The 17,388-nt window shown below is 39.1% G+C and overlaps 1 protein-coding gene across 6 annotated transcripts in view; it reads right to left on the bottom strand.

Annotated features, from left to right (window-relative positions):
- Nucleotides 1-17,388, bottom strand: part of ARHGAP6 (Rho GTPase activating protein 6) — a 510,549-nt gene that overhangs the window by 184,127 nt on the left and 309,034 nt on the right. Inside the window, exon 1 of one of the 6 annotated variants that reach the window (XM_043895575.1) lies at nt 5,606-5,980. The exons of 4 other annotated variants lie outside the window; for them this stretch is intronic. In XM_043895575.1, coding sequence (XP_043751510.1) covers nt 5,606-5,620 — 15 coding nt within the window. In that variant the 5' untranslated portion in view covers nt 5,621-5,980. Of the gene's footprint in view, nt 1-5,605; nt 5,981-17,388 lie in introns of those variants that run through there. One more of the 6 variants, XM_043895577.1, reaches the window with a different exon arrangement.

Raw genomic sequence — 17,388 nt, 5'->3', positions numbered from 1 at the left:
GGGATACCAGGCCTTTGACACTGAAGTTCAGTTTTGAACTTGCCCAACATGTAAGGAATAACAATATGCTATTACATATTTATATGTACATACATATTACATATGTTATTACATATTATATGTAATAACAAAATGTTATTAGCTTATTTTTGTCAAATGTTCTACTACCTTTAAAACTAAGCAATCTATCATGAAATGTCTGTTTCTACCCTCCTGTGCATGTGTGCTCAGTCACTTCAGTCATGTCCGACTCTTTGTGACCCCATGGACTGTAGCCCGCCAGGCTCCTCTGTCCATGGGATTCTCCAGGCCAGAATACTGGAGTGGATAGCCATTCCCCTCTCCAGGGGATCTTCCCAACCCAGGGATTGAATCCGGGTCTCCAACATTGAAGGAGGGTTCTTTACCATTGATCCACTAGGGAAGCCCTGGAAAACTTCAGCCTGAGGGCCAAATCCAGTTTGCCATCTGTTTCTATAAACACGGTATTAATTTAATACAGCTTGGTGTCTCTGGATGCTTTCAGTTACAATTTCAGAGTTGAGTAGTTGCAATAAAAATCTGTGTGGCCCCAAAACCTAAAATATTTACCATCTGACCCTTTACAAAAAACTTTCCTAACTCGTGTCCTAGAATGTTAACATATAGAATTTTCCTTTAGATTAAAATAATTGGACAAAATAAAATGTTTTACAATGATTTTTATATTGTAGTCATGTGGTAATATACAATTTATACTATATTTACCTTTTAATACCAATAAACCAATTATAAAGATTATAGTGTTAATTACCACATTTTCTCTTTAAAAAAACTAATGTGGTCTACCAAAAAACTTTTCAGAGGATGTGTTGATGATTAATTATTTAATATGTTGTTAAAATATCACTGTCTGATTGTTTCTCAAACTGGCCCTTTCCTAAAGTAAAACTATTTTTCTTGTATAGCTATTTTCAGTTTAATAACTGCGTTATAGGTAAAAACATTTATGGAAATTTATTGACAAAGAATTCTTCACTTTTGAAAGAAACGAAAAGTCATATTTGCATGCTAAGGAGAAATGTAAAGTAACAATGTCTTTCAGTCCTTATAAATAATTACCTTAGTAGAGAGTAAAGATGACATGTATGTGTCAACATAAGTAATAGCTTAATTTTAGTTCATTTCACATGCCTAGACTTTCTAGTGTTTGGGGAAATTTTAAGAAAAGGAGATATGTTTGTAGCTACATAAAATTGTATCATTCCCAGAAGCCTCAGAAACTGAAAATGAGACCTTAATGATCTCCTCAAAATGACCTCAATATAGGAAAATGATAAGTAATAAAACAAAGAGAATACAGAACTATGGTTGCCAAGGCAACCATAATCATAATTCCTTTGAATTTTAGTGAAGCATTCACTGCAGTTCAATCTAAGTTCATCATTCCTTAAGAAGCTTATATAAATTCAAAGTACTTATTATCTACAGCAGTATCATTCTAATCAAGCAGATGATGACAGGCATGTAGAACAGGAACTGGAATGCCCATGGCATTCACGTTATGGAAGAAAGATGGGAAAACGACACTTGCTAGCATATGCAATGGCCAAGAGAACATTTCTTTCCATTCTGTTCCATTCAAGACACACTTGTGGTACTAGGCTGGCTGCTGCCATGTATGGAAATGTGAGTCTTATATATAGATAATGGAATAAACACAGATTAAATGAGCTACAATCTCCTTGTAGATTCCCATAGCCCTAGAGAGCTATGACAAACTATAGAACGGCTGGCAAGCACAATCCACAGATTACCATTTGCAGACCTTTTCCCTAAAGGTAAATAAATATGTGTGACCATCAGTTTGCCTTCAGAGTGAAGAAAATAAAATCTTTTCCATAAAATTTTGAGGAAGCTATTATTGCTCATTTGTATCTCATTTGATGCCATCTTTAGGACTGAAGAGGATATTGTTTACTCCAGGCAATTGTCAATATCTGGGAGGTTGGGCAGCCAGAGGTTGCCTTGATGGACGCTAAACAATCTCTGCTTGTATTCTCCTACTCAGACACTCCCCAGTCTGAAAGTTTGTAAAGATGGCTGGATGTTTGAAAGTCTAAATGCATTTGCCCATGGAAACAATGGTATACATAGTTGTTTTGGTCCCCAGGCCAGCTGATATAGTCTCATTTAATCCATAACACACTAGATATGCAGAGTGGGAAATATAAGTGGGAACACCATTCTTCTCAGACTCTGGAAAAGAGAGAAGACTGTCCATCACAGTATGCATAAATTAGCACTGGGTAGGGTACAGAGGTCCCTGTATGTGCCCCTAGGTCAGAGAACATCTCCTGTGAGTACTGCTTCCTGGATCCATCTCAGTAGCCTGGCCCACTGTAGAGACTCCATCCATATCTTGCTGGATAAATAAAATAATGAGCACTTTGCCATGTAATTCTGTGCTAGTCATTTTAGCATTTCTGAGATTCTCCTTCCCTGTAAATTAGATATTTGGAAAGAGTAGCCTAGGCACTATGCTTGGCTTGTTCTCCATTTATGGGTAACTCATTTGACCCCTGTTTTCTTTTTTTGATACTATGGAGATAACAATGGTTCCCACAAAGGGCAGATGGGAAGATGTATCATGAAGATGGAGATGGAGTTAGAATAAGCCTTTTACCACAGGTAGAGAATGGAATATTATGGTTTTGGAAAGGAAACTGCTGAAAAAATAGACACCTTCCAGCTTCTTTCACTGGACCAATAATGCAATAACACTCTCCAAATACATACTCACAGCAAAGCCCATTTTTAATAACTCCCATCCCATCTTTCTAGTGTCTCCTTTCCTTGATTTTTTTCCTTTATGTCTTTTTTCTTCTTCGACACTTAACCACCATCTCACTTACTTTATTTTCTGCTGTCTATTTATTGGCTATCCCCTGGCAAATAGATGGGGGAAAAGATGGAAACAGTGACAGACTTTATTTTCTTGGGCTCCAAAATCACTGCAGAGAGTGACTGCAACCGTGAAATTTAAAGATGCTTGCTCATTGGAAGCAAAGGTATGGCAAACCTAAACAGTGTATTAAAAAGCAGAGACATCACTTGGCTGAATAGTCAAAGCTATGATTTTTCCATTAGTCATATACAGATGTGAAAGTTGGACCATAAAGAGAGCTGAGTGCCAAAGAATTGATGCTTTTGAACTGTGGTGCTGGAGAAGACTCTTGAGAGTCCTTTGGACAGCAAGGAGATCCAACCAGTCCATCTTAAAGGAAATTAACCCTGAATATTCATTGGAAGGACTAATGCTGAAGCTGAAGCTCCAATACTTTGGCCACCTGATATGAAGAACTGACTCATTGGAAAAGACCCTGATGATGGGAAAGAATGAGGGCAGGAAGAGAAGGGGGCAACAGAGGATGAGATGGTTAGATGGCATTATCAACTCAACGGACATGAGTTTGAGCAAACTCCAGGAGATGGTGAAGGATAGGGAAGCCTGGCGTGCTGCAGTCCACGGGGTCACAAAGAGATGGACACAACTGAACAACTGAACAACAACATTAAGTATGCAATAACATTACATCTAAAAATGTATGTATCTTTATTTTAAAATATTGCTAAAAAATACTAACCATCACCTGAGCCTTTAGCAGGTTATAGTATTAATAGTAACATCAAAGGTCACTGATCACAGACCACCATCACAAATATAAAAATAATGAAAACATTGGAATTATTGTGAGAATTACCTAACTGTGAGACAGGGACACAAAGTAAGCAAATGACGTTGAAAAAAAAAATGGTGTAGATAGACCTGCCTGTCACAGGGTTGCCGCAACCTTCAATTAGTAAAAAAAAGAAAAGCATTATCTATGAAGCATGATAAAGTGAAGCTCAAAAAGATGAGTGATGCCTGTAAACGTGTAGAAAAACGGAATGCTGCTGGGATTTTAGGCTATATACTGAAGCCAGGGAGCCACCCTGGTACAGTGGAAAACAGCTCAAGGCAGGAGATACCAGACCCTCAGAATCAGGGGGTGTGCGTTTGAATTTTTGCTCTGCCTCCTAATGCCTATTGACTTTGAGCAGTTAGAGAACCTCTCATGTTTCAGTTTTATCATTTTAAAAACTGGAATATGATCCATGCCTTGCAAAACTGTTGTGAGAGTTAAAAGAAAAGATGGAAGTAAACCCAGGAAATTGAAGGCCTTTAACAGGTGACAGACATTCTCACTGTTTCTCATCGCACTCCTAGCTCTGCCCTCACTACAGCAGCCTTACTCAAGTCCCTTAATTCCTCTGGTCTCCAGTTCCCTTTCCTATACAATAAACAACTGGGTTAGAATGATTCCAAATAGACCTGCCACTCTGAAAATCCTATACACTTCATTTTACTTTCCCAAGTATGTAATTATCGGACTGGGTGAAATAGACCTTTTAGAGATAATCTAGATTGATCTAGAGAGGCTTATTAAGTATGATGAATTGTCTGTGTTATAATTTTATATTCATAATCTTAAAGTATAATTTTTACTTAAAAAAAACCCTTCTGGAAGAAAAGTTTTCCATGTCTCAGCAACTCCAACTCCAGATAGTTTTTCAATGCTTGGGAGGGGCTGAAGGGGCCCAATATTATAAGGATAAATGTCATTAGGTGCTGAAATCTTCCTTTTGCATTTATGACTGTGTCCCAAAACAGAATCCTAGAAAAGAGAAGTGTGGTTCATAAATACTGAGAGACCTCCTAGGAATCCGGTAGGATTTCATATACATTTGTTGATTTATATTTAAATTTGTTATTCATTTACAAGTTCCCACAGGCTACAGTCCATGGGGTCTCAAAGAGTCAGACATGACTGAGTGACTACTACTACTACTACTACATTTATAATGCCCCAAATGGGATGAGCTTAACAACTTGTGAATCATAAAAAAAGGAAGAAAATCAAGTTACTAAACAAATTATTTTCCCTTTGAGTCATATGCACCCCATAAGATAACTCTGACGTAGCACTTACATCACAGAGATATTTACTTACGATGAATAGGAAACAATTTCCTTGCTGCCATCTAGCCTTTAAAAATCCTTTTTAAAAATTTATATATTCAAAGAGCTTCCAGGGGAAAAAATCTTTTAGGTCTGTAACTTCTGCAGGAAAAAAATGGCCTGAAATATTTCCAAATACACTACTGAGAAAGAGCTCTCTTGAGTACAAACACAATTTTTGATATCTTAAAGCATATCTTGGTTTGAACAACACACCTTTGGGTCATATTCAAAGTACACAACTTTGGGTCAAATTCAAATTATGCACGCACACACACACCACGGTACCACCCACTTCTCTTATTTCCTCTTACAACCAGAAAACGGAATGTTTTACTGCAACAGCACACACCCTTTCAATTTGCATAAATATAATGCCTTTAACCCATTAAAGAAGCACAAAAACATCATCAGGGCTGAAATCAGTCAAAATGAATAATACATGTTTAAAATAAAAATAAACCTGCAATTTTAATGTAAATTTTACATGGATAAATAGCTATGTTAAAATAAACATCTGCATCACACAATTAAATATAAGTGACCTAGGAACGCCCAACTTACAAATATCCTGTACATGGGAATAGTCAACCCAAGCGAGTGGACCAGGACCAGGGCAGGTTCTCCCCAGACTTGAAGTTGGGAGAAGAATTCCCCTAGGATTCACCTTAGTCTCTTCCTGCTGGATACCGGACGATGGCAGTGATCAGAGAAGGGGGAAATGGGTAGCCATGATTCTCAAGCCACCACAGTACTCCCTTCCCACTATGCTCACCAAGGAATCCATTTCCTATAAATGTTACAAAGAGTGCCTGGGTTCCCAGGCCGGTCCATCAGAAGTCCATTGGACCCAAACTGCAGCAGGAACTGTGCTATTAATACCAGGCTGACTTCCCATCTGGAAGCCAACTCCAGTCCTGACAGTGCTCGTCAGCTCTGTTATGGTTAAATGGATTTGTAGGCGGTCCTGGGAGCCTGCCAATTAGAACATCCTTTCTGTGGGAAAATTCCTGTGAGGCCCAAACAACTCACTGACAAACACAGTTGTAGTAGACCACATGTTGGGAGACCCTTAGGCATTGACAAATCAATCCTCACCCTTTCCTTCTGGAAATGCCTGGGTGAGTATTATAATAAACCCTTGCACAAATAAACATATGGCAAGACCAACAGTCGGCACATGACCTGCTCCATGGTAACCAGTGGGTATTTTTGCTGCCATCATTAACGTGACAACAGATCTAATCCTCCCCTGATGCACACATGTACATGCATATAGACACATACACACATGCACACATGCACACTCCACTATACAATGCTCCATGCAAATATGTTTCCATCTATACAGAAATGTCTTTGTCTTCTCATGAGGAAAAGATGAATCATAATCCAGGCCTGAGCTCTGTACTCTAAATGTTGTTCTCTTGCCTGCACTTGATTGTGGGGCTTGATTTGCTCTTGTTAATCCTCATTCTCAACTGACTCTCTCAAGTTCAAAAGACAACTGTGGGACAACCAGGCAAAGTATGGGACAGGAAGTGAAAGAATCATAATCAAGATTAGTGCGTGCATGCGTGTGCTCTCAGTCGTGTCTGACTCTTTGCAACCCCATGGACCGTAGTCCATCAGACTCTGCTGTCCATGGAATTTTCCAGACAAGAATACTGGAGTGGGTTGCCATTTCCTGCTCCAGAATCAAGTTTAGACTTGGGACCTAAATAACATCATGTTCGAATCAACTGAGAAACTCACTATTACATAATAGTCCTCTTAAATTAGTGAAATGTGTGCAAAAGATACTGCTCTCATCAATGGCAGGAAGAATTTGGTACAAACTGGTAAATTACAATTTCAAATAGTCCCTCCCTCACACACACAGCTAATAAGGCAAAAGAGGAGATGTTGGATAATTACACTAGGAGATGAAGGATATTCCCAGCCTAGGCACCTTAAAAACACACACTGTTAACCAGTACAAATGAAGCAATGGACCTACTGAAGCAGGCACATCTGGTATATCCTCGGTTGATCCAGTAAAAGAAGCCAAGGGCCTTTATTATTTACTTAAAGACAGCATAGGAATCATTGAAGGTCAGGGTAGTGTATGAAAGAGCAGAGGGTCTTCCAAATGCTCAGAGTCATTAACCAAAGGGCAAGGACAAAGATAGGGATCAAGCTCACTATGGTGACTTGTCTTCCAGGGAGAGGGCCAGAAGAGAGGTTTCAGCAACCTGAATCAACTCCCTTAATTCTCCAATACAGAGCCATAAATGACACTTCAGCTTTGTTGTTATATCTTTCTTACTTAACCATCCAAAGGATAAAATATTCTAGCACCATGGAGAATCCAAAGTGAAGTAAGAGCAGGCTTGGGTTTATTTCTTAAAATAAGTGCCGGAGAATGATCTTTCAAGTTGGCATATCAAATATCAATATATGTATACTTTGTACTAAGTATACATACTATGTTTACTCAGTTGGATGTATATATACTGTGTATATGTGTATGAATACATACTATTTTTTCCATACAATGTATATATTAACCCACTTGAAAAATGCCTTCAAAGTGTATCAATGAGTACAACCATACTCAGTTCTACAGCCATCCATGGGAAGCTAATTAGAAATTAGTGCCTTACTAATTAACATGTTTCCAAACTGAAGGTAAGTTATAAGTATGCACATCTGCTTCAGTTGTGAAATGCACTATCCTTTGCACTATTGCACACGTTTCAACAAAAATCTGCCTTCCAGGGTAGACAGAGCTCCTTGAAATATTCAGTCTGATCAATACACAAAGGTAAGCCCCGCCCCTTCAAAGGGGTTCTCTTAAAAGACATTTGGAAAGACAGCAAGAAAGAATTTCCCCATCCAAGTTAGGTTAACTTGCATGGTGGTGTGGAGTTGGAGAAGGTATTAATTTCACACAGTGCTTTCTCCCAGGCAAAAGTATTTTAAAATAAAAACAGTGGGGAACAAAGTTCTAATTTCAAGTTACCCTGAGAACTAAGCTCCTTCTTTTCAGGGAATTTACCCAGCATGATCAGTGCTTAGAAGTCTTCAGTGTTGATGTATTTGCTGGAGTGTCCTCATTTGACCAGAAGCAATCTGTCTCAGGTAACAGTAAAACTCACACTATACTGAAAAAAACAAACTATGGGTGGCATGTATGTCAACCTGGGATCAGGTGTCCCAAGGACCACATTTATTTCTCGACAGTTGATCACATCAAGTTTAGGATGAGTTTTAATATCCGGCACGTGGCCCAAATGAATTTTACCCTGACTCCCTCACTCCTTGTTTCAATTCCGTCTTCTCTAATTGTTCCACTTCCTTTTTGGTAAGTCTCCTTGACCTCATCATTGGGGAAGGTGTGCCCATACAGTGGCGGACCTTCGCCAATAAAGGGTCTAGGATTTCTAATGAGACAATCATCTTTTGTGACGGCATCAGGTATAATTTTCATGCAAAGAGGTGCTCAGAATACCTGAAAGGACAGAGCATCTAACATTTTTATTGTTGTTGTCAAGCTAACAAAACAGGTTAAATATGTGATGCCAACTGGCTAATAAACGGTTATACACACACACACACACACACACACACACACGTATACACACACGCATACATACACATACAAGACGGCAAGAGTGAACGTCAACATTTTAGGAATCAGTGAACTAAAATGAAATGGAATGGGTGAATTTAACTCAGATGACCATTATATCCACCACTGTGGGCAAGAATCCCTTAGAACAAATGGAGTAGCCATCATAGTCAGCAAAGAGTCTGAAATGCAGTACTTGGATGCAATCTCAAAAACAAGAGAATGATATCTGTTTGTTTCCAAGGCAAGCCATTCAATATCACAGTAATCCAAGTCTATGCCCCAACCCGTAATGCTGAAGAAGCTGAATCTGAATGGTTCTATGAAGACCTAAAAGACCTTCTAGAACTAACACCCAAAAATTATGTCCTTTTCATTATAGGGAACTGGAATGCAGAAGTAGGAAGTCAAGAAACACCTGGAGTAACAGGCAAATTTGGCCTTGGAGTACAGAATGAAGCAGGGCAAAGGCTAATAGAGTTTTGCCAAAAGAACTCACTGGTCATAGAAAACACCCTCTTCCAACAACACAAGAAAAGACTCTACACACAGACATCACCAGATGATCAATACCAAAATCAGATTGATTATGTTATTTACAGCCAAAGATGGAGAAGTTCTATACAGTCAGCAAAAATAAGACCAGGAGCTGACCGTGGCTCAGATCATGAACTCATTGCCAAATTCATACTTAAATTGAAGAAAGTAGGAAAAATCACTAGACCATTCAGGTACAACCTAAATCAAATCCCTTACGATTATACAGCGGAAGTGACAAATAGATTCAAGGGATTAGATCTGACAGAGTGCCTGAAGAACTATGGACAGAAGTTCGTGACACTGTACAGGAGACAGGGATCAAAACCATCCCCAAGAAAAAAAAATGCAAAAAAGCAAAATGGCTGTCTGAGGAGGCCTTACAAATAGCTGTGAAAAGAAGAGAAGTGAAAAGGAAAGGAGAAAAGGAAAGATATTCCCATTTGAATGCAGAGTTCCACAGACTAGCAAGGAGAGATAAGAAAGCCTTCCTCAGTGATCAGTGCAAAGAAATAGAGGAAAACAATAAAATGGGAAAGACTAGAGATCTCTTCAAGAAAATAAGAGATACCAAGGGAACATTTCATGCAAAGATGGGCACAATAAAGGACAGAAATGGTATGGACCTAACAGAAGAAGACATTAAGAAGAGATGGCAAGAATACACAGAAGAACTACACAAAAAAGATCTTCACGACCCAGATAATCACAATGGTGTGATCATTCACCTAGAGCCAGACATCCTGGAATGTGAAGTCAAGTGGGTCTTAGGAAGCATCACTATGAACAAAGCTAGTAGAGGTGATGGAATTCCAGTTGAGCTATTTCAAATCCTGAAAGATGACGCTGTGAAAGTGCTGCACTCAATATGCCAGCAAATTTGGAAAACTCAGCAGTGGCCACAGGACTGGAAAAGGTCCGTTTTCATTCCAGTCCCAAAGAAAGGCAATGCCAAAGAATGCTTGAACTACCGCACAATTGTACTCATCTCACACGCTAGTAAAGTGATGCCCAAAATTCTCCAAGCCAGGCTTCAACAGTGAACCGTGAACTTCCAGATGTTCAAGTTGGATTTAGAAAAGGCAGAGGAACAAGAGATCAAATTGCCAACATCCACTGGATCATTGAAAAAGCAACAGAGTTCCAGAAAAACATCTACTTCTGCTTTACTGGCTATGCCAAAGCCTTTGACTATGTGGATCACAACACACTGTGGAAAACTCTTAAAGAGATGGGAATACCAGACCACCTAACCTGCCTCTTGAGAAACGTGTATGCAGGTCAAGAAGCAATAGTTAGAACAGGGCATGGAACAACAGACTGGTTCCAAATAGGGAAAGGGGTACGTCAAGGCTATACATTGTCACCCTGTTTATTTAACTTGCATGCAGAGTACATAATGAGAAACAACTGGGTTGGATGAAGCACAAGCTGGAATCAAGATTGCCGGGAGAAATATCAATAACCTCAGTTATGCAGAAGACACCACCCTTATGGCAGAAAGTGAAGAAGAACTAAAGAGCCTCTTGATGAAAGTGAAAGAGGAGAGTGAAAAAGTTGGCTTAAAGCTCAACATTCAGAAAACTAAGATCATGGCATCCAGTCCCATCACTTCATGGCAAATAGATGGGGAAACAATGGAAACTGTGAGAGACTTTATTTTTCTGGGCTCCAAAATCACTGCAGATGGTGATTGCAGCCATGAAATTAAAAGATGCTTACTCCTTGGAAGAAAGGTTATGACCAACCTAGACAGCATATTAAAAAACAGAGACATTACTTTGCCAACAAAGGTCCGTCTAGTCAAAGCTATGGTGTTTCCAGTAGTCATGTATGGATGTGAGAGTTGGACCATAAAGAAAGCTGAGTGCTGAAGAATTGATGCTTTTGAACTGTGGTGTTGGAGAAGACATTTGAGAGTCCCTTGGACTGCAAGGAGATCCAACCAGTCCATCCTAAAGGAAATCAGTCCTGAATATTCATTGGAAGGATGATGCTGAAGCTGAAACTCCAATAATTTGGCCACGTGATGTGAAGAACTGACTCATTTGAAAAGACCCTGATGCTGGGAAAGATTGAAGGCGGGAGAAGAAGGGGACAACAGAGGATGAGATGGTTGGATGGCATCACCGACTCAATGGACGTGAGTTTGAGTAAACTCTGGGAGTTGATGATGGACAGGGAGGCCTGGAGTGCTGCAGTCCAATGGGTTTCAAAGAGTCGGACATGACTGAGTGACTGAACTGAAGTGAACATGTACTTGTACACCTGGAGGAGGGCATGGCAACTCACTCCAGTACTCTTGCCTGAAGAATCCCATAGATAGAGGAGCCTGGCGGGCTGCAGTCCAATGGGTTGCAAAGAGTCAGACATGACTGAAGCAACTTAGGACATACAGACACACACACAGTGATAATGGTGGAGTGGTAGGTAGCCTTTACCATCTCACACTTCTTTAGTGGTTTCCATTATCTACCAAAGAGAATCTAATAGTTGTGAATGCCCAAACGGGTGAGGGTCAGTGTATAACACCTAAGCCTACAAGACTGGTGTGATGATTAAATGAGATAATAATTGCCAAGCATTTAAGACAGAACCTGGCATCTATGAAGAGACACAACCACCATCACCACAATCACCATCATCATCATTACTCTCATTATAATCATCATTATTACCACCACTATTATCACCATCATCATCATTTTGACTATTAATTATAGGATTTTAGTTAAGAAAGGAATGTGCTCTATGATAGAGTAAACTCAAAGGTAAACACAGTAATATATAGTTCTTGTATTAACAGAGGTGTCCCAGTAGGGTATCAGCCTCGATATATTTTCCCCACGGATGACTCCAAAAGGTTAGGTAAATGACCAATTTCAGTGAAGTATTGGACAATTTTTTTTCTGGAAATTTACCAGATATAACATGTAGCAGAAATGGTTACACATTCAAATGGATGTGAAAACTATGAATATCATGTACTAACTACTAGGAAGAATAGATAATAGGAAAGAGAATTAGAGTTTTAAACTATAGTTTAAACTTATAATAATTTAATTAGATCAAAAGTTTAGAATGAGACTAAAACAAAAAGATTCAAAAAATTAGAGAGAAGTCTGCATTTAAATTGTAGCAAAATTAATCTGGGATAGAGAAGCAGTTTGAGAAAGAGGCAGAGCTCTTAGATTGTCCATGAAACTCAAATGAAGTCTGACAAAAGTGCTCAACCAGGTAACGGAAACTTGGGCAGCATGAAAAGAACTTTAGAATCCAACCTGATAAAAATGGTAATACAATGTACCCCATTCAGGTCAGGGCACTCCTGGAGCATCAAACTCTGTTCTGGAGGCCACACCTTTGGAAGACATTGACCCATCCAGCAAGCCCTGAAGGGAGCAGTGTGGATGGGGGAGGGAAAGTTCTAGATATATCATCACTTAATAAATCTATTAATTTCACAAATGGATTTGAGTCTGTTTAGTCTGGAGTGGTGGGACTTCCCAGGTGGCTCAGAAGGTAAACAATCTGCCTGCAGTGCAGGAGGCCCAGGTTCAATCCCTAGGTTGGGAAGATCCCCTGGAGAAGGGAAGGTACCCACTCCAGTATTCTTGCCTGAAGAAGTCCATGGACAGAGGAACCTGAAAGACTACAGTCCCTGGGGTCGCAAAGAGTCATACACAACTGAGAGACTTTCACACATTACAGTCTGGAGTGGCAGAGACTGTGGGGTACGAGAAATGTTGGCTTAAAATATTTGAGTGGCCATCAAGGGAATTCCGTAGTACCTCTGGCCTATCTTTCAAGAGAGCAGATTTCAAATGACTGAATGGGAATTTCTGGGAGTAGGCCTGGACCTTTCCCCAGGAGATTCCTTCTAAAGAAAACATTTACCCAAGGATAAGTGGCTTTGGGGGAAGAGAACTCTTTACATTCAGAGGTTCATGTAGCTAACCATTTGATTATCTATTACCAGTGTGGAGAAAAAGGATTCCTACTTTGGGTGAGAGGCCAAGTACATGATCTCTGGGGTCACACCACCAAGATTCAATTCTCCTACACTGTTTTGATGAAATATTAGAAGAAGAGGTATAAAAAACCCCAGGGCTTCCCTTGTGGCTCAGCTGGTAAAGAATCTGCCTGCAATTCAGGAGACCTGGGTTCGATCCCTGGGTTGGGAAGATCCCCTGGAGAAGGAAAAGGCTACCCACTCCAGTATTCTGGCCTGGAGAATTCCATGGACTATACAGTCCATGGGGTCACATAGAGTTGGACACGACTGAGCGAGTTTCACTTTCCTTCATGAAGAAGAGGCAAGGATTCCTTAAGGAAGAAGAGGATGCTTAGAAATGAGAGAGAAGAAATTTATCGATGGCTTTGTGTGGCTGAGGTGTGTAGCAAGTGGTGTAGTCTCCATGATAAGTGGATTCATGCTAATTAATTAATAAAGGCCTGAACCAAACTTTAGAATTTTAAGACTGGTCCTAGGAATGATGCCTTATGTTTTTTCATGTTCCCTACAATATCTGAGGCAGTAGGCATGCAGCAGGTGTTCACCAACCACTTGCTGCTTGGTTAACTTTCCATTTTTTCTTCAGGGGATTCAGATTAAAGAATGAGGAATAATTAGCCAACAGTGGAAACTCTGGTTTGGTAAAGTGGCTATTTGCTTGACTCCTTTCACTAGGGTGTATGATTCTAACCTGACTGGAAGTATTTTGATGTCAGAATGATAAAAATTGCTTTGGTTGTTTTGTGGCAAAATATCATAGTATCAATATGTTTGTTTGTTTGTTTTGGCCATGCCATGCATTCAGCATGTGGGATTTTAGTTCCCCAACCATTTCCCCTTCAGTGGAAGCATGGAATTCTATCCTCTGGACTGCCAGGGAAATCCCTGGGGTTTTTTCCTTAAATACTTTCATCACTGCTAAATTTTTTGCCTTTTGAAAAACATTGTTATACTTTTTTATATCTGGTGGGACATTAATGAACTTTGCTAGACTGTCATTCAATATTGTAGTGATTTAATATAATTACTTGATATAATATTCTAAGATATGTGGCATATATTTTATTATGTGCACATTTTAATATCTAATAAAACTTTCTAGAAGATTTACATCCATCTATTCACTATATAGTTAAATTACACCAAAAGAAATTGAGAATTTATCACATAATTAAATAACATAAAATATCCACCTTGCCTTGACCCAGAAATGAGGGAAATGATATTACAGTGTTAAACAAGTATAGAACATTATCGCAGGGCATATTTGCTAGAAGGCATAATATCTTCAAATATTCCCTTTTCCTCTTTATTCCTATGTTGGTAATACACTTAGTACTAACTGAGACTGTGCCTCTAATTAATTTGTTTTCACCTTTTGTTCCTGGGGAATTTCATCATAGCTATATTACCTGCCAGTAGATGATAGTTCAGGTCAACTGAGAATGCTACCACGTTCTCTCCTGCAGTCTCTGAGTATTTCATTGTGGATTTTAATTGCAATAGCGTGCTTATAACCCAACCCCAAACTGCACTGAATTGGGAAGTCATTTTTAGTCACCTTTTATAATTAATATCAAAATAACAGATACATACACAGTGCATCATTCTTCACATTTCATCATTGGACTTAATCACTGCCAGAGCATTGAGGATGGATAAAATCCGAGGGACTCTGATTCACAGGATTCTTGACTTTTCTCTCATTCAGTTGGTGGGAAATTCTCTTCAAGTTAGATGAGAGATACAGTTAGAGAAATCTGCACCCTACACTCTCATGATTTGGCTCCTTTTTTATTGGTCTTCAAATCTGATATGTATTTTGGTCAGTTGATCAGACTTCTAATTCTATCCATTGCATTCAAATAGCTATAGTACTTTTTCTCCTTTCTTCTCCCAAGTTTGCAGTATTCTCATGTATGGAGTCCTTCTGGCTAGTGGCACAGGACTGTCTGAACACCACAAAGCATCTCTCCTCTGTGCTAATAAGTCACTTAAAGCCCAAGTAGTACCTTGGATATCAATAAGTCATGACCAGTAGTGTCCTAGGGACACAGTGATTTTCCTAATAAGTATCTGCTATATGAACAGAGGAACTAGAAGTACCAACCAGGTATGCTTCTTCTCAAACTTGGGTCTTCACTATGATTTTTTTTTAATTGAGATATAATTCACATACCATAAAATTAACCAATTTGAAGTGTGCAACACTTCATGGCAAATCGATGGGGAAACAATGGAAACAGTGACAAACTTTATTTTTTTGGGCCCCAAAATCACTGCAGATGGTGACTGCAGCCATGAAATTAAAAGACACTTGCTCCTTGGAAGAAAAGCTATGACCAACCTAGACAGCATATTAAAAAGCAGAGACATTACTTTGCCAACAAAGGTCCATCTAGTCAAAGCTATGGTGTTTCCAGTAGTCATGTATGGATGTGAGAGTTGAACCATATAGAGCATTGAAGAATTGATGCCTTTGAACTGTGGTGTTGGAGAAGGCGCTTGAGAGTTCCTTGGACTGCAAGGAGATCCAACCAGTCCATCCTAAAGGAAATCAGTCCTGAATATTCACTGGAAGGACAGATGCTGAAGCTGAAACTCCAATAATTTGGCTACCTGATGTGAAGAACTGACTCATTGGAAAAGACCCTGATGCTGGGAAAGATTGAAGGCGGGAGGAGAAGGGGACAACAGAGGATGAGATGGCTGGATGGCATCACTGACTCGATGGACATGAGTTTGAGCAAGTTCCAAGAGTTGGTGATGGACAGGGAAGCCTGGTGTGCTGCAGTCCATGGGGTCGCAAACAGTCGGACATGACTCAGCGACTGAACTGAACTGAAAGTGTGCAACTCAATGGGTTTTAGGATATTCATAGACTTGTGCAACCATCACCACAATCAATTTCAGAACATTTTCATCACCCCTAAAAGAAACCCATACTTAATAACACTTACTCCCCATTCCAATCTCCCCCAGTCCCTGGCAACCATGAATTTCCTTTCTTTGTCTGTGGATTTGCCTGTTCTGGGTATTGCATATAAATGCAGTCAAACAGTATGGGCCTTTTGTGTTTAGATTCTTTACTTAGTGTAATGTTTTCAAGTCTCATCCATGTTGTAACATATATCATTCCTTTTTGGGACTGAATAAAATTCTATTATATGCATATATCACATTTGCTTATCCATTTATTGATGGATATCTAGATTCTTTCAATTTTGTGGCTATTATAAATAATGCTGCCATGAACATTCATATACATGTTTCTGTATGGACATAGGTTTTCATTTCTCTTAGGAATACATTCAGGAGTGGAATTTCTAGGTCATATGATAATTCTTCTCTTAATTATATCTTGTTTTCCTCAGAGAGCCATAAATGATCTCAGTCCTTTTGTAAATTCTCCCATAATTTAGTAATTCTATTGCTTTTTTATAAAAGAAAAATCAGTTCCAGTTATTTTATTCTGTTTTATCATCATAAAGGTCATCCATTCATGTCTAGTAATGGTTTAATGGAAAGTCCTGCAGAAACTCAAAAATTAAATCCTATGTATTTATCTTCCTAAAAATAAATCCATCTTAGTTTAGAAAAAATCTGTATGTAACAGAATGGGTAAATTCTCCATTGATTAATAATACAAATGGACCAACCTGAATTAGTGATGTCATAAAAAACTCTTTAAAAAATTTATTTATTATTTTACTTTACAATATTGTATTGGTTTTGCCATACATTGACTTGAATCCTCCATGGGTATACATGTGTTCCCCATCCTGAACCCCCTCCCACCTCCCTCCCCATCCCATCCCTCTGGGTCATCCCAGTGCACCAGCCCCGAGCACCCTATCTCATGCATCAAGCCTGGACTGGCGATTCATTTCACATATGATAATTTACATGTTTCAATGTCATTCTCCCATATCATCCCACCCTCAGCCTCTCCCACAGAGCCCAAAAGACTGTTCAATACATCTGTGTCTCTTTTGCTGTCTCGCATACAGGGTTATCGTTACCATCTTTCTAAATTCCACATATATGCATTAGTATACTATATTGGTGTTTTTCTTTCTGGCTTGCTTCACTCTGTATAATAGGCTCCAGTTTCATCCACCTCATTAGAACTGATACAAATGTATTCTTTTTAAAACTTTTTATGTGTAACTTTTTTAGAAA

This window comes from Cervus elaphus, chromosome X (assembly GCF_910594005.1).
Source record: "Cervus elaphus chromosome X, mCerEla1.1, whole genome shotgun sequence".
Lineage (NCBI taxonomy): Eukaryota > Metazoa > Chordata > Mammalia > Artiodactyla > Cervidae > Cervus > Cervus elaphus.
This window is presented reverse-complemented; position numbering and strand designations above follow the sequence as displayed.